Source organism: Zea mays, chromosome 6 (assembly GCF_902167145.1).
Source record: "Zea mays cultivar B73 chromosome 6, Zm-B73-REFERENCE-NAM-5.0, whole genome shotgun sequence".
Taxonomy (NCBI): Eukaryota; Viridiplantae; Streptophyta; class Magnoliopsida; order Poales; family Poaceae; genus Zea; species Zea mays.
In genome coordinates, this window is record NC_050101.1 from 67,737,955 (window position 1) to 67,756,336 (window position 18,382).

Below are 18,382 nucleotides of genomic sequence, written 5' to 3' on the forward strand. Positions count from 1 at the left end.
GTTCTTCAAGCATCACCCCCTCCTGCCTACTACTATTTTAGCCTATATAAATATATGGGATGATGTGATGTGGTTATCACTATACCCACCATCACAAAAATCCTACTGAGGTTAACCAAATACCACCATCATACATCCATTCCCCTACCTTGCGACCCCCTTATTATACCCTCCTCTCGAAACATGACACAACACAATGATGATGGTGGTGGTGGTGTGTGTAGGAAGATGACTCTCAATGATACAGCTCGATAAAAAAAGAAAACATATAAAAAATTAAACTAATTTGCAAACGGATAACTACTCTACTCTACTATAGGCGTCAGCATCGAGCTTTATAAGGCTGCCTCTAGCGGTCTTACTTATCCCACATCCTATGCAATACAAAATAGTGTTTTTGGATCACCATATATATGATCTAGTGGCTACAACCTAAACAACCTAGAGGATATGAAGATTCCTCTGATTTTTTCTTGCTCTACGGCTTGTTTGCTGTAGTTTGCTATGGCTTTAATCTAGATGTGGTTACGGCTTATACAGTATTTTGTCTTTATGGATTGCAGGTGCAGGAGTTCGAATGCGGTTGAAGGACAGCCGGACAAGCTTATAGTTGACATCCGCATATTTGCTCAAAACAACAACCTGAAAAATGTCCAAAGTAAACGCTTTCCGGAGACCATACCATCCCACCCACCCACCCAAGATCACAAAACCTACCACATCACACTCTCTTTTTCCCCCATTGACAAAGGAAAGAACACACCATATTATGGTGCCACTAGCCCTCTTAACCTGTACTTTTTTAGTCTTTGTAAACACATCATCGAGAGTCCAAAAGTCCAACCACCACCACCCCATCAAAAAGCATCAGCAACTGAATTATTAGCGCGTGCAAAGGGAGAGAGAGAGAAAAAAAAAGAAGTCGCACCTTGTGCACCTCAAATTCCAACTGCTAGTACTGCACCTTATCCATCCAGCACGCCCCCTCCATAAAATTCATTCAGCGCCGGTTTCTTCCTTCTTGACGGCCACTGGAGTTCTGCAGAGGCCATGAGAAAACCGTGCTCGGTTCGCTTGCCTCTGAGATGACGAACTGGCAGTTCAGTTGACCCTTCGCAGCACAAGCCAGATTAGAAATGGGATTACATGCCGTAGCGCTGACGGCGAGACCTGCACTGCGCCGGGGCGTGGACGTCGAGGCGGCCTGGATGTAGACGTCTCCGTAGACCTCAGTCTACTTGCTTGCCACCGTGCACTGTATGTATGCACCATTGATCTATACCAGCATCCGTGTTGGTTTTAGTTCCGACGTAAACTGGATGCATTTTTTTTTCTTTTTGGTCGGAGTCGTCTCTTGACTTCTGAATTCTGATGAGGCCAGAGATTCTCGGGGCAGGTGACAGGTGAGGACAAGGCAAGCGGGAAAAACAAAAAAGAAATGCAATGGCGTCATGATGCTGTTTTATAGCCGTTGTGGGCTTGTTGTTGTGCTAAAAGGGCAGCACAGCGCAGTCTGTGTCAGATGCTCGTAGCATGAAAGAAAGAAAATGACGAGCGGATAAAGTCAGAAGAAATTACGTCGCATGCTGTTGAAATCACTCGTCGTTAGGCGTTTCATCGTATACTTCACAGTTCAAGAGCGTTTAGAAACATGGCATGAATTTTGAAGCTCTGAACACAGGTCGGCACTGCGGCGGATTCAAATGCATACGAGCATCTGGCATCAGAGAGAACAGAATGATCGCTACAAGTGAGTTTACAGATGTTTTACTTCTGTCTACACAATGCCACCATCACATTTTTTTCCCCACACGGACACAGGCTGAATCATGAATGAAGCTTTACTGCAAGAGACTTTGGGGGCGGGTGAAGAACGAAGGAAGAACCATATGATCTAACGATCATCAGTTACAATTGTCTTGCAAGCAAAAGAATAAATAACACATTAACAACTAGCACACACTCCCCTACCACTATGTCATCCATCATCACCACCACCACCATGATGCATCAAACGGGCGAAGCACTGGGATCCATCAACAGTGTCACTGAAACACGGCCAAAGAAACAAGAAAAAAAAGAGAGAACAAATCCTTCTCACAAGCACAACCTCCACAGGACGCAATCCTTTTCTCCCCCACCTCCCAGGAATTCACTGTCACGAATAGTCATCATCATACCCTCCCCCTGCTCTCGCCAGAATCAGCGACGGCGCTACCCATGCCCTCGCCCTTCTCCATCCCGAGACCGCCCATCCTCTTCTCGTCGTCCATCCCCTTGAGGTGCCCGGCCGCCTTCAGCGCCCCGATGTTGCTGACGTTGCCGAAGATCAGCACGATGATGCCCAGGAAGCTCCCGAGGAACGCAGCAGCAAAGGACCCTCCCGCGCGCCCAGGGCCAGCGGAGGAGGCAGCGAAGCCGATCATGGCACCGGTGACACGAACAAACGCGTACCAGACCGAGAACGCACCCTCCTTCCCCGGCGGCGAGGCATCGAGGAGCAGGATGCGGCCGAACGCGTACAGTATGCCATTGGCGGTGCTCTGGACCAGGGCGATGACGATGATGTGGGCAGCCCTCCACCTGTGGCTCTTGAAGTAGAACCCGGCACCGGACACGAACAGGCAGATTATGAACCCGAGCAGCTGCATGCGCACGGCGTCCGCGCGGATTATGATCTGGATCGGGTGGAGGAGCGGGAGCGAGATCAAGGGGAACAGAAAGTAGAGGATCCATAGCGCAAGCACGAGCACCGGCTTGATGCAGACACCACCGATAGCATAGAGCGTGCCGCTGGTGAAGATGCACATTGTGGCGAAAGAGGACAGGAACACCGCAACCAGGCTGCCAATGGCCTGCGGGTAACGGAGGAGGGTCATGCTGTAGCTGAGCTTGGTGAAGAAGTTGGGCTCGAATGCGGTGGTGGGTGACGAGCTGCTGGGCCTGTTTGTGAAGAGGCCATGGCAGATGCCGATGAACCAGATAAGGCCACAGAAGATGGACACGACCCAGAGGCCAGTGAGCTGGTCAGTGCGCCGCAGCATGTGGTACATGAAAGCTGCCATGAGGGCAGCTCCAATGCCTCCTATGGCAGTGCAGTACAGGCTGAGCTGGCTGGCAGCAGCGCGGCGGCGAAGGACAAGGTGCTTGCCCGAGTCATGCGCAGCCAGGCCACGGATCATCAGCCCAAGGTTGCGGGTGTGCACCGCCTCAGCGACGATGATCGAGCCAGCGATGAAGAGGATGTAGAACAGGAACACCCAGACCGTCTTGAAGAAGCCTGTTAGCAGGCAGAAGAAGGACCCGAAGGACGTGGCGGCAATGAGGATCAGCGACTGGTACTGGCCACGGTCGAGATGGTGAGCGGTCTGGGTGAGGAGCGGCGCCACGATGAGGATGCCGATTGCCCACGACAGTCCACTCCAGCCCAATGGTGACATCCGGGATCCATCGATCACAATGGAGTGCTTGGTAAGCCTCTGGTACCTGGACAATGAGTAAATCTGGAGTGAGCATCATGTATGTTTGGCTGCATGACGTGAACTCTGAATGGTAGATGCAAGAGAATGGACAGAAATGCAAATATAAAATTTTACAGACTAGTAGTATAGATTAACAGATTAAGAAACAACGTTTGTGAGTTGGGGCGTCAATATACACGCATTTAAGAATCAACAATCCCCTCCCCCTTTGCAATCAAGAGCAGTTAGTTGGCCTGGTGCATTTTTAAGGATGCCTTGCTGTAGCACCTACCAGTTGGCTGGACCTGCAGTTGGCCACCAACAGTTTATTGGGGGTTAAAAGCAGAGAGCGGTCATGTAATTGCAAGCAACGGCTCTTTTCCTGTTCAAAAGGGAAAGGGGCCAAAGACCAAAGAGAAGGCAGCAAAGCATGGACCTGCTTTTTTTGTGCTCTCTTTTTCTCTCGGTTCCATCAAAAGTGAGACAAGCAATGTACCCCTCCCCTCTATGCCAGCTAGATCTATCAGCCAACAGATGCGTAGATTGCAAAAAGAAAATTACTGCTAGGATGAGTAGTAAATGCAAAAAAAATGTGGTGAGCATTGCATCCCCTCACAATTCTGATGCGACGGCTAGAAGCTATCTGAAATATGGTTCAGGGTTTTTCTGCGCAATTTAATGAGACGCACAGCACAGGCTTCCTCTTGGCACCTCATAAATTCCTCTGCCCCTTTCCCATCTCAGCAGTACCCCCCATTTCAATTTCACCACAACGTTGCCAAAGATTTTAAATAAATTTTACAGACACACCCCTAGGAACTGTTTGTTTGACCTTATCCTCCCAAGAAATACTGTGACCATCCTCATCTGATGACAATGACAAAAAAATCCAATGTGTCCATGTCTAGAGAAAAATAAGAATAATAACAGAAAAAAAGAGAGATGGGTGGGTATGATATGCGTCGCTAATCTGCTAGTACTCTCAGCTAGATAGGACGAAACAGTAGCATCTTTTGGAGCTTTGCTCCTGAATCTCTTATCTGCTACCAATAATTGACACCACGGAAACAAGGAATCTCTGAGGAATCAGGGTCCTTTTTTTCTTTTAGGTTTTCTTCTCTTCTGCATATACAAGATATATCGACTAAGCCATGAAAAATCTAGTCTTTTTTCTTCGATTGAGCTTCTTCTTCACGTTTAGGGCACGGGGTAGGTAAATAGCCTCGGCAGAAGATGGAAGAGCAGCCATGTTCAACATCACAAGATGAATAGGACCAACAAAAACAAAGCTGGGAGAAAAGCAAAAAAAGCTTGTTTTCTTGGAGTGAAGGGTGTAACGTATGCTTCCTTGTTTGCTAAACAAAACAAGATGTGTTTTTAAGAAGGCATCAGGTGGGGAAACCCCAAAACAAGACACCAGCTTAGAGCTCTTACCGCTTAGACAAGAGAGGGAAGTGGGTAAACACTACACACAGGAGAAGAAGAAAATAAAAGGAAAACTCACTACAGTAGCTCAAAGTTTGAAAAAAAAGAGGTAGAAATAAATCTGGAGAACACATCTGGCTTGTTCAGTAACCCATGGTTCTTGGACAACGGAAAAGAGACAGAAAAAATACAGTAAGAAAGAAACAAATCACTAAACCTCCGAAAAAATACAGTAAGAAACAACACAAACAAATCACTAAACCTCCTAGAAACAAACAAAAACACCGTCTAGCCTCCCCCTAAAAAGAAAAAAATAACTCAAAAAAGGGATGGCGCGAAAAGAGAGAAATAAAGGTTGTGAAATAAAGGGAAAACCACAAGATTTAAGGAAGCAGGGCGGGGGAGGGAGGAGTGTGCTGCGTGTCTTACATGGACATCTCGTGGACGGAGCAGGTGACGCCCTTGAGGGTGTACTTGGGGTCGGGCGTGAAGTCGGAGTTGGGGAAGGCGACCTGCGTGATGATGGCCGGGAAGAGGACCGGCAGCAGCAGGTGGGTGATGAAGTAGGAGCAGAAGCCGTAGATGTACCAGCCGACGAGCTCGACCACGGCCGGCGGCTCCTCGGGTATGACGTAGGCCGGCGCGGCCGTCTCGCGGCGGTACGCCTCCCTGACCACCTGGATCTCGCGGGCCGTCTCCTCCCCGGACTGCGGGGGCGCTCCGCCGTTGCCGCTGCCGGCGCCGCCGCCATTCTTGCCGCCGTTGCCGTTGCCGTTCTTGGGGACGGCCGCCTTCTCCTTGGCCGCCGCAGCAGCCGCCGCCTTCTCCTTGTCCTCCTTCTCCAGAGCCTCCCGCATGCTGCTCCGAGGCTGCGGCAATGGCTGCTGCTGCTCCGACATTGCTCGCCCCGCCCTCTTCTCCCTCCTCCTTTAAGCGAGAGGGCTGCTGTGGTAGCTGGAGCTGGGAGGACTGATAGGAGAGAGAGGGCGACGAGCTATGCGGAGGAAGTGCAGTGGTTCTTTTGAGGCCTCTTGGGCTCTGTTCTCGCTTAGGTGAAAAGAGAGAGAGAGAGCAGCTAGCTAGCTCAGCTCTGGGGGTAGGCAAGTGTGGTGTGTGTCCAAAAGGTGGCGGATTTGAAACCTGGGATTGAACTGAGGTTTTGGGAGAGGGGTGGGGAGCTGGAGGAGTAGAGTGAGAGGAGAGAGGACTGCTGCTGCGCTGTGCTGGGGTTGGGAGCCGGAGGGAGGGAGTGGTGCTCTCGGCGTTCGGCCAATGGAGAGGAGCTTTTATGGGGGTGGGGTTCTCTGCTACGGGGACCAAGCCAGCGTGCACACAACTACACACTACACTAGTTGTTGGTGTTCATGAGTTGGCCTTTGGTTGGTGTCCGTGCTTTTGGTTTGGCCCGATGCCCCCCGCGCACACAAAAAATGATCTGTTCCTTTCCGGATGACGCTCACAAGCGAGTCAATATGGAAATCCAGGCCATGCTGTTCTTTTGTGTGAATCCAGCCATGTAGCATGTCACGAGCATAAATAGTAAGTAAGCAATCCACATACTTGACAAAACATTCGTATGAGATAACCCAAAAGGTTTGGCGTTCTTGTACGCTCTAGAACGGTGACCACAGGGCAAGATAACGGTCCCTTTGGTGGAAAAAAATGAAGGGGATTTTACGAGGATAGATTCCCTTATTATTCAAAATTAAATGGTAAGGGATAGATTTTCTTGACAAAACCTTATTTTCCTGTCCACCAAACTAACCCTAAAAGTTTAGTTGGTATTGTAGTTTTCGACCTCGCTTGGAATAAGGTTTTGTTGTCATAACCTTTTCCTTTCTACCCCGCCCTAAGTACCATACATGACGCATATAACATCACAAATTCTGCGAGAAATACAGCAAATTTTAGTACTGTTACCACAGCAGGGCGTACTGTCCTCGAGTGGGGTTGGGGACCTGTAGCAAGCAGTTCCTGGCATGTGTGTATCTGTGGTGGTGGGCCTTTGGATACTCCCTAGCTCTCACATTTCGCTTGCCGTGCTCTGCTCCCCAGCCGAGCCGTTGCAGCAGAGGTGGTGGTGGACCGCATCGGCGCTTTGAGAATCGCAAACTTTGTTCGCATCGGTTTGTTTTTTCTACCGAGAAACATATCTCATTTACATGAGATTTTGACGATGCACATGAATTAATAATAATTTTAGCAAAAAAACATACAAATTAGTTTTCATCATACTTCAATTATTTACAAAAAATTAAGTTTAAATTCGTTATACTTTATCTGTAATTAAAAAAGAGAGAATATTTTAGCCAATTTTATAAAAAAAAAAGTTAAGTATAATGAATTTGAATTTGATAATTTTTATATAATTGGAGTAGGATGAAAAAAATGTATGCTTTTATTTCAGATTTTTTTTGAAAAATTTGTTAATTCATATACACCATATATATATATATATATATGCATATGTTCCCTTAATTTTCTACCACCCTCCGTCCCTGTTCATATCCCTTCACCACCCGGACCGACATTTCATTTTCCATTCTATTTCCATGAGGCCAGGCGATGCAGGCCCTCACAGGCACACAGCACAGGCGTGCAATGCGCTCTCAGCGGCCCGTTGGCGTGAACAAGATGCAACCGTTAGATAAGGCCAGGATTTGCGTGAAAACGACGAATCGCAGACGATGACACGACAGGGCACTACAGCCGGCCGGCCCGGTCGTTTCCGTTCCGTTATGTTCCTCGATCTCTCCGTGCCATGCGAGTGTAAACACTTGTACTAACTGGTAGTGGTAGTGAGAGGCTTTGCCCCCATGCAGCTCCAAGAAGCATGGTCACATGCATGCTACTCTCTCTCAGGCCTACCTGCAATATACAGCTGCTCTCTCGGCTTTGGGAGAACGAGGCAACTCACAACAGCAGCAGCAGTAGTGACTAGTGAGTGATATATGCAAGGAGAGCTGGAGCGGCACAAAGACGACGATGGAAAGAAAGAAGGGGGAGAGAGAGAGGAGATGGACACCCAGGCAGCTAGAAATGCCTGCCTGGCTGCCACTCGCCCTCTCATCCATCATCTACCACCTCAAACCATTGCTGCTGCAATAATATACTAATTACCTGTATTATATCATAGAGCATGAGATGAAGCCCCCCGCCGCGCGCGTCTTGGATTCCAACTAGGGCGGAGAAGGGGAAAAGGGCGCCGCCGGCAGCTGCGCAATGATGCCGGCAGCCGGCACGCCCGCTGCTTTCTCTTTCCCGGGCGGCCCTTTTGACTCCCTCCCGGGCCCCCCTCTTCATCTCTCAGTCAGTCAGACAGACGGCAGGGCCAGTCGTAAAGAAGAGGAAGAGCTTTACGTAGTACTTAGCAATTTGCACTGCTAATGATATGCTGGCCATTATATTGGCAATGACAGCTGGTGTTGCTGTTCCCCAGGAGAGGAGAGGACAGAGGAGACCCCCTCGATCTCCATAGCTTATTAGCAGGCCAGCATCTGCGTTGCAACAATCGCGCCCTTGCAGCTGTCAATGAAATACCAGCTGGCTTGTAGTATTTCTTTCTTATCTTAAATACATCAGAAAAAGGTTCAATGGAGTAGTTCTCTTTGTTTTTTTTTTCCTTCCACTATCGTTGGAAACTCGAGCACAGTGTGTGCGGTTTTCAGTCGGTCACTTCCCTTCCCCGGACGGCAGGTGGACATTTTTTGAGCTGGACAAGCACTACATTTTTTACATGCTGGCCTGGCCGCGATGATGGCTGCTTGCCTGCTTGCTGCTAGTCATGCGGCAGGGCACCCAACCAGGCAACCAAATGGGAGAAGGCCGGACCAATTCTTGGACTGCAGCTCGCTCAAGAGCGCGCTCCGTCCTCCTTCTCCCTCCTACAGCCTACAGCAGGTAAACAAACATAACAACTGCATCTACTAGTACGTGGCCGTGTTTGTCCGTTTCAAACGGCCAAAACTGGCGAGATATATAGGCCTTTATCTCAATTACCCACCCAACGCCATGTGATCGGGTTAGGGTACCTTGGGGTATTTTTTGAGAGAGCGGGGGGGGGGGGGGTGCTCCTGTGGTACCTTGAGGTAGTGAACCAAACAGACCCTAAATCTCCCAGGCCAGTCTAGATATTTTGAGAGAGCCCAATGACCTTTATCTCAGTTTAACCGGGACAGCTTATAATCTAATTAATTACATCATCAAACACTCCTTGTTTTTGGTATTTTGATGTTTTCATATACATGCATGCACCGGTCTCTTTTTTTTTCCTTTTTTTCCTTCTAGATGAGTTATTGGGACCTAAGCTAAGCAGTCATTTATATCAGATTTGGGACCACAACTCAAATAAAAAAAAAGACTACCAAAAAAATGAAAAAAAACTCAATTTTGAAAATAAGACTATCAAAAGCAAGCACAGGGACCTAGTAGATAGGTACTCCAGCGTGTATTGTATTAGATTGTCTTCAACGGTTGTCGTGAGTGTCCCCTCCCCTATTACTGTAGATCCTTTAGCAGATACAGTAGACCCCTATCTACTGCAACGGCCCCCCTCCCCTCTCCTCTATCCAGCAGCAACACTCTCTCTCACGCCAGATGAAGGGGAACGCTACCCGACGTCGTTCGTTGGCTTCTTCCCTGCGCGCCGGCGCCTAGAAGCTTCCCGTTCGGCAACGACAGTTTCTGAGCCGGACAAACTCGCAACCCCTAGTGGAGGAGCGCAACACCGACAGCCAACTGGTGGACGGCGCCATCGTTGTTCTGCAGCAGCCGCTGACACCATCTCCAACCGGCGTCAAATAAATCAAATTTCGAAAAAAACATATAATTACAACGATTTGTTACTAACGTATTTATACTAATTACCAAGTTTGCTAATTAATTTTGTACTAAGGTGTGGCCGCGCACTGTTCATAGAGCAAATAAAAATAAAAGAAAAATTGAAAGGTAGTTGAGTTAGTTGAAGATGAATGTATATAGTATTGGTGTGGTAGGGTATAAAGGTTTGATATATGGGGGACCGCTGTAGAGCGTGGAGATATAGGAGGAAAGAGAATGCTAACGTGACACATGAGTGGGATATAGCACCAACTCAGCAGCAGCAGCCATTGCGCAAAAGGTGGCCGAGAGAGAGGGATTGGATTTTCTCCGCATCTCGTATATCCATCCATCATATCATAGGGGCCGCCGGCATGGTTGGCAATAATCTCGAAATCCTTGTGGCGACGTGTACAGTACAGTGCCGAATGAGTTGAAAGAAGCAATACGTACGTACAACACAGTACACGAATCAGGCGGATGCATGCAATGCAACAACTGTGTGTGTTGTGCGAATAAAGACGTTGCAGCTACCATTGCAAAGTCCGCAGTGGCTATGGGTTGTGGCTGCGCTGCCTTGAAAGGAAAGGAAGGTACTACTGCTGTCTGGCATGGTTGCTTGCGTTTAGGGTACGAGGTTAGTTTAAGCTGGACAAGTAGTCATCATGCCCCAGCTGTGTCTCTAGTCTATCCTCCCAATGCAAGGTGTCGTCCGTGCTCTGAAATCTGAATACCATGTCCGTGAATCTTTTCTCTTTATTATCCCCTATATATATATTGTTGTGCATCTTTTTTTTTTTGAACTAGAAATACAACATGTCCAGATATATCAAACTAGAAAACCACGCATAGCAAAGTGTTCGGAACCAACCCTACGAGGGACATCTGCCTAGGTTATCAGATAATCTAACAGAGAAGGGTTCGTTACATGGATCATCCAAAAAACCACAACGCCTTGCGAAACCAACATAAGACAAGCATATTGTTGTGCATCTTACTAGCGTGTTGAAGCGGGGAGGATCGGCTGCACTACACGCAACACGCGGCGGAGACGATGATCGGAGCAGGCAGCAGGCGTGCGTGCGCCGCTGCCGGCTGCGGCTGCACGTCGACACGCCAGTAGTAGTATAGTATGCGGCAGCCAGCGAGCGAGCGACAGACAGTTCACAGCTTTCCATGCAGGGCAGCACAGTGGTCTGTGGGATGTGGCTGGGGGTGGCGTCTGGGCTCTGCTCTGGGGGTCTCTCCCTCTAGTAGATCCCCGGACGATGGCTGGGCAAACACGGCAACGGCACGGACGGACGGTTTCAAAGTGGGTCACCCGCTGTTGTCCGGCTGGGAGGAGTCCTTGCTGGTGCTGCCTCTGCCCTCCTCCCTCCGGTTGCTGGCTGGACGAGACCCAAGAGAGACTGAAGGTCCCTCGTCCACTGGATTTGCCAAAAGATCGCAGCGCACTGCACGCCAGCACAAAACAAACTGCCACGCGCGCAGGTGCAGGGCAGGGGCATCCGATGGGCGCGCGTCATGATGCCTGCTCCTCTATCCGTTGCTCTCCTCCTCCACCCCAGTCACATGACATGCATACCTGGAGTACGTAGCAGCCAGGAGAGGAGAACAGATACAGAAGCTGGGTTGCACGGCGCCTCCTCCTCCTCCTCCTCTTTCGTCCGTCCGATTGCCCATCATCGAGAACAAATCCGGAGCGCAGCTTTTAGAATCCAAGGACCGGCGATCGTGACCCCGCCCTACTAGACAAAATACTAAGAACACTGGAGCGGTCAAAAAAGCTTGCAGGTCTGCAGAGGCTAGCTAGGCACCAGAGTGCATGCAGCGCTGGCCACTGGCTTACTCAACAACCACGCCCCCAACAGCAGTAGCGGTGCAGCGTGTCCCAGAAACCCAAGCGCCGATATCTAAAAACAAACGAACTGAACTGAAGGAATTCAGCTTGGAGCTCATTTCCTCTCTAGCTCTATTGTTGTTCGTTTCCAGGAGCATTTGACCCCTTTTTTTTCCTTTTCTTTTCTCATTTCAAGCAGATGTATGTATGTAAGTGGCAGCAGAGTTAATCCGTAGAGAAGGACATCTATTATTATGGGTGTTAGTTAGTCCACAATTTAAAAAGAAAGCAGAGATGATTTATCTTTGTTTAAGTACCGGTAACCAAAACTCCCATTATATATAATGGCATACCTTAGTGGGGCCAATAGTTCCACCAGCGAAGCGATCAAGTCCTCGTACTTACCAGCACTATATCCATACTTCAAGCCGCCACTGGCAGAACCACTGATTGATTGCAAAGATAGTTTTCAGATCTTATATACAGCTAAGCCGCAACCATCGACGAGAAGGTATGCCAAGTTCACAGACAGCACTGCAGTTAACACAATCATCTTCTTTGAAATCAAATTAAGCAGATGGTTCAGAGCCTCCCTTGAAATCTCAGCGCCAACCCCGACCTACAGAAGGTAATATGGATTGGTAACACACATTTTACAATATTTCACTGTTTGGTGGCTACAACTACAAACATAGCTTACACCTAAAGATAAACAAGAACTGGTAAAATAATAGCTTTGATGAGTTCAGGCATGATGGTTTCCTTCTCCTACCTTCTGCTTATCATTCTCAAGAGATTCTATGATGGAATCAACTTTTGATGCCAGCTTCAAAAGAGTAGAGCCATCATCAATGTCAATCCCCACTTCAACAGCTGCCTAACAAGAAAGCAAGTACCAAATTAGCAACAGGAATTGCTGCTATATACAAACAACGCAACGCTGCTTAAATAGTTAATATATTGCTACAGCACATCAGGCCCCAGAAACTGAAAGCGTAACAAGTATGGTGGTTGAAGATGTTTTTTTTTTGCATCCAGAGTATCTTCTCTCATCCATCTATTTTCTGTTAGCCCAGTTGCAAGAAGGATAACTCGTGCAGGTTGTTTATTCCTACACTTTATCTGGAATTCTAGGCATAACCTGACTTCTGCTCTGATGGCAGTGGTTGTACAAGTAATGAGTTCAAAGGTTAGGAGATTATCACCGTTTCACTCTTCACATTCTGCATAAAATTAAAATCATGCAGTCCCCAGACAGAGTAGGTATCATACTGTTGAAATCAGAAACCTTATTATGTGGCGTTGAAGTGATTAGTACAGAAACAAAGCCCATACGATAGGCATGCAGAGATCTCTTTAAAAGCAGAGCATATATACAGAACATATTTTTTAGTCCACATCTGTTTCTCTACAACTATCTGCACCAGATTGCCTCTATAGCACCAGCTACTAAACCACCTGCAAAAAGATAGGTTTTGTTTCTCTTTTATACCTATAGATGGTATAAAAAATGTATTTCCTTTTACACCAAAACAATCATCTCATCCTAGCAAAAGCACTGGTCCTAGCAGCTGCTTGCCTATAGCTCCAATATACTTTTACTTGATTCTCGAGTTAACCATATAGCAGTGTTGAAATGTCCATTTTAAACCTCTTATCGGGGTCATGGTTAGCTTAAAGATCTAATGTTTATTCAAAGTATAGAGGTTCAACTCAAATCATCATTATAATTGCAACAAGCCATGATAGTACCATTTCACTCTTTAAGATAGACAGACATTCATTTCTAAAATCTAAAATAGATATGCTTGGGGGTTCAACTCAAATCTAAAGGACCATGGAGGCTTGGGGGCCAGGCATATGAAGACCCAAAACACTTGTCTGCTGATCAAACTAGTCCATAGACTGCACCAGGCTCCCTGCTCCCCATGGATATCCTGGATTCAGTCTGAAGATAGAACAAAACCTGCAGGTTACCACTGGACTCAACTCAAAAAGCTGATCCCGTTGTACTATGCAAACACGTCGGTAAATCTTGGAGATGGCCAAGCCACGTCCTTCTAGCTTGATGACTGGCTTGATCTTGGTCCACTTACTGGTCGCCTTCCTGCTCTTGCCAGCAACACGACCAACATGGAAGCTACTGTCCGACAGGTCCTTCAGGATGGTATTGACAATCATCTATAGCCACGCCTCAGCCGAGTGCAAGGCTTGATCACTCCACCCTTCGCAGTGCCTTAGCTGAAGTATCCCTCTCTGAACAACCTGACCGACTGGGAATCTGAAAACTGGAGCACTATACAAGCTGATTCAGTCTACAACTGAACCACAGACTGGGAGCCCAAGTTTTGTCTGGAGCTCTTTCTACGCTCCCAAGGTCAAAGTCTTCATGTGGATCCTCATCCAAGACAAAATCAACCACAAGGAAAATCTGGTTAAAAAAAGGTGTGATCAGTAGTTCGATCTGTGACCTATGCCACAATGCCAATGAGAACAGTGACCATATAATCTTCAAGTGCCCATTTGTGTCCTCCTGGCACAGCCTCGGCGCTCACCGACAACCCATCTCACGGCATCCAGACCCTGGGAGGTTAACCATCCAGCCTCCATTGCCGAAGGCCATAAGAACCCTCTCATCCACCTCTGTTGCTGGCTACTTTGGAAACACAGGCATGAGGTAGTGTTCAGAGGTGCCCCCGCATCCGTCCAATTTCTTCGACGCAAATGTTTAGAGGAAGCTCGACTTTGGAGGGTCAGGATCAAAGGCGGCACCAATGGCGCTGATCTGGTGTAACACCTTCAACGTTATGTAAACCTCGGTGCTTTGTTTTTCTTTTTCCTTCTTACCTTGCACCCCCCCCCCCCCCAACCACCACCAAAGAAAATGTACCCCTAAAACTATTTTTTAGCACTCTATCAATCTAAATTCTCAGGTGGGGACCGTTCCCCCCCCCCCCCCCCCCCCCCGAAAAAAATAGAATTCAATATAAGCACGAAAATTAAGAAGAAACAAACCAAACTACCATGTAACTGATGCAATCTCAGTGTCAGGACTCAAGTACAATTCAATAATATGTAAAAAAAATGAAGAATTCATGTACATTAAACATACATAGCAATATGCCTAGAAGTTGTAGTAATATTTAGCTATTGTGGAAGGCATATCACCCGACGTGCACCATATCCTATCAGAAGAGTGCATAACTTCTTTTTTACTTTGAGAGGGCTAACTGCTAAGCATAACATGATTTTCAGCGTGATATAAGTTATTTTTTTGTTACCATAACCACCTTCCTTAGGTAACCATTGCACAGTTTCAGCCCATTCAGTCTACAAGGTCTGCAAGCTTATTGCCACCAGCCTAACATCAAAACAAACCATTCAGCATAGCAAACCACATTGCTGGCCACTGATGAATTAGTACTGCCATTATAAGAAACATCAGGTTGGTTAAATCACTGGCAGCTTCTTGACAGCTGACGCATTTGTGTTGAAATGCTATTCCTTATTTCCTTAACGCTGACTAAGAGCACTTGTAATAACCAGGCCGAAGGTTAAAAAACAATAGCTGCTGCCTTGTTGCAGACAATATCAATTAACACCACTGCAGAATCACAACATGTAGGAGAGAAGTCAAGGAGCTGCATTGGGCTGGTCAGCTGTAGCAGCTGATCGAAGAAAGGATTTGGATTTGATACTTGCAACAAAATGAAAACACTTATCTAAACAAATGAAAGCCTGTATGATAAATTAATGGAGGGGTGCCACTACATAGCATGGTTTCTAGCAAGATATGAGTTATATCTATTTTGTTGCATAACATCATCGTCAACAATCTTAGGTTTCCCGTGCTTTCTTCCAAGTATAACATGGTGCCCTCGCAATCCAAGAGTGAATCCAACAAGTACGGCAAGCAAATTCACACAAGCACAACATAAAAGCAAGCCAATCAGCATAGTAAGACGAAATACTACACTCGATCAGCCATTATAAGAACGATCATTTGTAGCTTCTTGATAGCTGACATGTCCTTGCTGAGACAAAATTATTTAATTAGCCACGCTAGCTGTCTCATTATTTCAGTAATACCACACGAGGGGACAAGCCGGCAAAGCCAAAAGGTAATCCACAACTGTCGGACTACTGCAGGTAGTATCAGTGAGACACTACGGCAGATTCAAATTCAACAGCACACATCTGTTCCAGAAGAAAAGGTCAGAACCCATACATGGCTTGCCTGAGCTAAAGGAAGGACTACGACACTGAGGGACAAAATACGAAGCGCACACATCTAAATGGCTAAATTTAAACATCTCAGTGGTTCCTGGCGACAACACAGGGGATATGTATGCAGGTGAATGATCCAGAGACCAGAGTAGTTAAGTCATGTTCAGAGGCACACGGACACCACGACACCAAGTAACCGCCTTGACACGCCATGGCATTTCCCTTTTACTGCTTATGGGTCAGCCAGCAGATCAACAAGGACGGGATAATCCAGCGGATCCAATCCAACACCAGGTATGTAAACCAACTTAGGTCTAGTTTGGATACTCTAGTATTGACATTAATTCACTTGTATTGTGGTGGATTGAGGTGTAACTTAAACTAATTTACACCTCAATCTATTTCAACACGTGTGGATTGAATTAGAGTATCCAAACAAAACCTTAATGAAGCTAATGAAGAATCGCTGCGTCACTGCTGCACGGCAGCGGGGTGCATATGCTGATATGCAGAACCGGCACACCTCACCGTCCAATCTAACGATGCCGCTTGGACCCCCAAAATTCCCTGAAGAGAACATCGCCAAACCTCACGCGCTAGAATGAGCTACGCTTACCAAATAGCCACAACAAGCCCACAACGAAACCGGGATCGAATCGCAACTGCATGCGCGACCCACGAGGCCACGACACGATGGAAGAGAGATTCACGAGAGTCAGGGTGTTAGGAGGGAGGGGGTACCTGCACCCGCCCACGATGAAGCAGGGAGAGACGAACGAACTAGGGTTTGCATTTTGCAAGCGAGGCGGACAGGGGTCGGGAGGACGGGAGTGGAAGGAAGGAAGACGCGGCGGGGGTTTTGGCGGGGTTTCCTCCTTTCCTTCCGCGACATGGACGACAGCTCCACCATGACGAGTAGGCCCAGAGAGCCTCGAACCTGTTCTGGCGCTTCGTCGGTTGACAAAAGAGGGAGTGAGGGACGGTCATGTTGGAATGCACTCAAATGTGCGGGCCCACTGGATGGATTCCTCTTGTCAACAAGTTTTGAGGGTTCTCTGTTTCAAATTCAAAATCTAGGATCGCATGACTAGCAATCATTTCAGATTTCTACACTTTTTGCCCACATCCAAGAGATTTTTTTAGCACACAAAACATGCAGCTGGTGATGTACTAAAAATTGTTGTTAATATATCTACTTGTAGTTGTAACACCCCTAGTGTTACTAGAACTAAAATTTGAGCATGGCATCATATGCATTGACATGTCATTATGTTTGTTACACCTATAATGCATCCACTAGTTAAAACTTCAAAACAAGTGTGATGTGGTGACTTGATGTGTTCTTAACCCTAGAGTAGGGTACTTAACCCTGTGTTTGGGGTACAGGGGTGAATTTGAGGCCAAAATGAGTATTACCTCAAAGGTTATTGGAAATGTTCACAAGAGATTAAGTTTGATGAATTTGAGTGGCACAAAAACCCTAGAGTGCTCAAAACCCTAAGAGGAACCCTAGAAAACCCTAATTTGTGCCCTATGGAGTGATTTCAATTTCTATACACTTTTGGACCAAAATGCATATATCAAAGTGGTAAAGTATAAAAAACTAAACAACTTTTACATTGGAGGATTTTCAAGTAATGTGGAACAAATTGGACTTAATTGCAAAAAGCCTCAAGAGCATCTATGTGGTTAACTCTGAAAAATCAGTGTAATTAGGCCAAGTTTGGGACTTTGTATTTCTTAATCCATGAAGATTTTGCACTAGGTCAATACAGCAAATTTGTAGAGCTACTATAGGGGTACAAGTTTGATTAAGTGACTAAGCATTGGTGTTGTACAAAATTTGGAGAAAAATAGGCATGAAGTTGGACTGTCAGTTAACTTTTAGACTAAATCTTGACCAACAGTGAAATGGGATGAACTTTGAGATCGAATTGCGGGGGATTTAGTGGATGTTTGAGCAAGGTCTTTGTACCAAAGTTGTAGCCGGTACATTGGAAACAACTTTGATACAGGCAGGTGAGTGAGTTGCCACACAAAAATAGGAGAACAAGGCCCTGCAAGTTGCTCGGACAGAAGGACTGACGAAGATAGCCATGGTACAGTGACCGGAAAGATCTACGGTGTCGTGAACCTGAAAGGGAAATGTGCCCTTGGGCCATTTCTAAGTGTTTTGGTGATTTAGTGTCCAACACAAGTGCTTAAGTGATAAACTATGCCAAATTGTGGATAAGGTGCAAATCAATATAAAGGTATGATTCTAGACTTAGTACATTGGTTTTTGTGTACTAACATGTTTGTCTAAGTGTTAGAATCAGAGAAAATTCAATTGGAAAAGCTTGGCTCGAAGCAGCCAAAAGTCTGCTCAGTCTGGGTGCACCGGACTGTCCGGTGGTGCACCGGACAGTGTCCGGTGCGCCAGGCTGGCTCTAGCGAACTGGCTGCTCTCGGGACTTCGACGGCGGCGTACGGCTATAAATCACCGGATTGTCCGGTGGTGCACCGGACTATCCGGTGAGCCAACAGTTGGCCGGGCCAACGGTCGACCGTGTAATCCGCGCGCGACGCGTGGCAGAGCCAACGGTCAGAAGGAGGCACCGCACTGTCCGGT

The 18,382-nt window shown here is 47.0% G+C and overlaps 1 protein-coding gene across 2 annotated transcripts; it reads right to left on the reverse strand.

Annotated features, from left to right (window-relative positions):
* Positions 1–1,823: 1,823 nt before the first annotated feature.
* Positions 1,824–16,721, reverse strand: LOC100277773 (uncharacterized). 2 transcript variants are annotated; one of them, XM_035959507.1, is made up of 4 exons: positions 16,513–16,721; positions 12,317–12,421; positions 5,316–12,163; positions 1,824–3,486 (listed from the first exon to the last, which is right to left on the reverse strand). In XM_035959507.1, exons 3-4 carry the CDS (start codon positions 5,783–5,785, stop codon positions 2,175–2,177), a joined length of 1,782 nt encoding a protein of 593 aa, XP_035815400.1. In that variant the 5' UTR covers positions 5,786–12,163; positions 12,317–12,421; positions 16,513–16,721; the 3' UTR covers positions 1,824–2,174. The 2 variants fall into 2 exon arrangements, with proteins under 2 accessions (XP_035815400.1, NP_001144729.1); NM_001151257.1 differs by lacking the exons at positions 12,317–12,421; positions 16,513–16,721 and having other exon boundaries at positions 1,869–3,486; positions 5,316–5,853.
* Between the last annotated feature and the right edge of the window lie 1,661 nt (positions 16,722–18,382).